Genomic DNA, 2,500 nt, shown 5'->3' with positions numbered 1-2,500 from the left:
AAAACTCTGAATGTCTTTAGAGGGGGTTTCAATAGGTAGCGAAAATTCCTGAATGTTGGTTTTAATATTCACATTGATATTCATATTCATTCTTATTCACTTGGGGGTTGATCTCCAGCTGAAACAAGTGAGCGATCCACCACCAGAGGGCAATGTTGCAATGCAGTGTGCAGTGAGTGGAAAAGTAATGCTTTCCCAATGCAGTTTCTCATTGATTTGTTAGGGTGAAATGCAGACATCATGATGAGTTCTCACTCTTGTACTTGTTGGGACTTGCCTGACAGGGTTCCAACACCTTTATAGATGTGCCTCCTATGAAGTCCCTCACTCAAAATGAAAGGAAATCTATATTTTACATGTATATGCAATATGTTTTACCGCAGTCAACTCCACTGACCTGTGGAGCCTCGTACGGCACCATGACGCTCTGCCGGCCCGTGACCGGGTCATCCACGTACTGGGACAGGTTATTCCCCTCCACCCGGATCAGGTGGCTGGCCGGGGCAGCTTGGCCTGAGGAGAGGGTGGGGGGCGGGTGGGAGATGGCAAGGAGTTGGTTTAGCGGAGTCAAAACAGCACAGGTAAGACACACAAGGGAGCAAAAAGGTTTTACTCACACATTTTTTGCTTACGACAAAGGTTGTGATTTATGAATAATGAATAACATAATTTATCTTGTCCTAAAGTCACTGTTTCGCATGCACTGAAGTGATAGAAATCACTGAAAAAATATATTATTTTATAGGATTTTGGGAATGTCTACAGTTGTTGAAGAACAAACTTAAAGCAACGTTTGGTGGAATGCCCCCTTTAAGATGTCATCTTCATTTTAGTGACATCTTTGTTGTGGTGTTTCTGCACTACACTTCCCAGAGGCTGCCTGTGTCCAGGACCACTGTGACGTGTTCCCAGAGACTGCCTGTGTCCAGGACCACTGTGACGTGTTTCCAGAGACTGTCTGTGTCCAGGACGATTGTGACGTGTTTTCCCCGTGGCTTTCCTGTGGATGAAGTTTGACTTTCTGTAGGTGGCGCACTTTTCTTTGTTCAGTCATGCTGGGCATAAAGTGTGTGTGTGTGTGTGTGTGTGTGTGTGTGTGTGTGTGTGTGTGTGTGTGTGTTGGGGGGGGGGGGGGGGGGGGGGGGAGGTCTAGCACCCTTGCACGGATCACACCCATTTTTGAATTCGCTAACAAAATCTGCTAACAAAATCTGCCCACAGACAGACAGACAGACAGACAGACAGAGACAGACAGACAGACAGACAGACAGACAGACAGACAGAGACAGACAGAGACAGACAGACAGACAGACAGAGACAGACAGACAGACAGACAGGCAGACAGAGACAGACAGACAGAGACAGACATACAGACAGACAGACAGACAGACAGACAGACAGAGACAGACAGAGACAGAGACAGACAGACAGACAGAGATATAAACCCCTGGGAAATTACTCAAAACCGCTACTGTGGTAGTTCCCGCTACAATAGGTGTCTCCAGGACCACACACACACACACGCACACATGCACGCACGCACGCACGCGGCCGGTAGTGAAAATGTCACAGATGATGACTTCAAAGCAGGACAGCAGGACAATCAGCGCCTCACCATCGTTGAAGTCGCGGCCCAGCTCGTGGTTGGGGCAGCGCTTGACCACCTCGGTGACATGCTCCGCCTTCTTGTAGACGGGCATGGCCCTGATGATGCTGCCATGCGGGGGGTTGCACGACAGCTTGATCTGGATGGGACAGGTCTTGGCGATCTGACAGTAGAGCTTCTTCAGCAGGGGAGAGTACTGAGCAGGAGAGGAGCACACACAGGCAGTCAGAAACTGGGGAAAACTAGGCGCTGCAAGTGTGTGTGTGTGTGTGTGTGTGTGTGTGTGTGTGTGTGTGTGTGTGTGTGTCTGTGTGTGTGTGTGTGTGTGTGTGTGTGTGACTGTGTGTGTGTGTGTGTGTGTGTGTGTGTGTGTGTGTGTGTGTGTGTGTGTGTGTGTGTGTGTGTGTGTGTGTGTGTGTGTGTGTGATTAATTAAAGGAGATTAAATTGTTGTACCATAGTGAAATATTTAATTAATCAATCAATCAATCAATCACTCAATCAATCAATCAATCAATCAGTTTAATACAAAGAGGGCCGGCCAAACAAACAAAACAAGCATTCAGCCGGAGAGAAAATCGATGATGACGAGTTGAGTGATAATATGTTGAGAAGAGAGAGGAACACGGACACTGTAATCATCATATGAAACCATTGTGACTGGAGGACAAATGGAGTCATCTGAAATATGAGGGAAAATACGTGAAGACTGTAAAATGAAACGGTAAATGTGATTGTATGTTGTAAAGGTAATCGCTGTGTCGTGATGAATGATTATTATCCAGCAGACTGGGTTTGTGGCTACGTCAGTAATGTGAGATGCAACAGCTGGCAGAAGAGACATGGAAGTTCAAAAGGACAGATTGGGAAAAGATGTGTCTTTATGTGTGTCTTT

The 2,500-nt window shown here is 46.8% G+C and overlaps 1 protein-coding gene across 1 annotated transcript in view; it reads right to left on the bottom strand.

Annotated features, from left to right (window-relative positions):
- Positions 1 to 1,802, bottom strand: part of LOC310772140 (tumor protein p73-like) — a gene marked incomplete at its 5' end in the record, with an annotated part of 12,173 nt that extends 10,371 nt beyond the window's left edge. The window contains 2 exons of the mRNA XM_083664591.1: positions 398 to 513; positions 1,616 to 1,802. Coding sequence (XP_083520717.1) covers positions 398 to 513; positions 1,616 to 1,802 — 303 coding nt within the window. The remainder of the gene's footprint in view (positions 1 to 397; positions 514 to 1,615) is intronic.
- Positions 1,803 to 2,500: the final 698 nt, after the last annotated feature.

This window comes from Poromitra crassiceps (genome assembly GCF_964638095.1).
Source record: "Poromitra crassiceps genome assembly, contig: HAP1_SCAFFOLD_2074, whole genome shotgun sequence".
NCBI classification, from domain to species: Eukaryota; Metazoa; Chordata; class Actinopteri; order Beryciformes; family Melamphaidae; genus Poromitra; species Poromitra crassiceps.
This window is presented reverse-complemented; position numbering and strand designations above follow the sequence as displayed.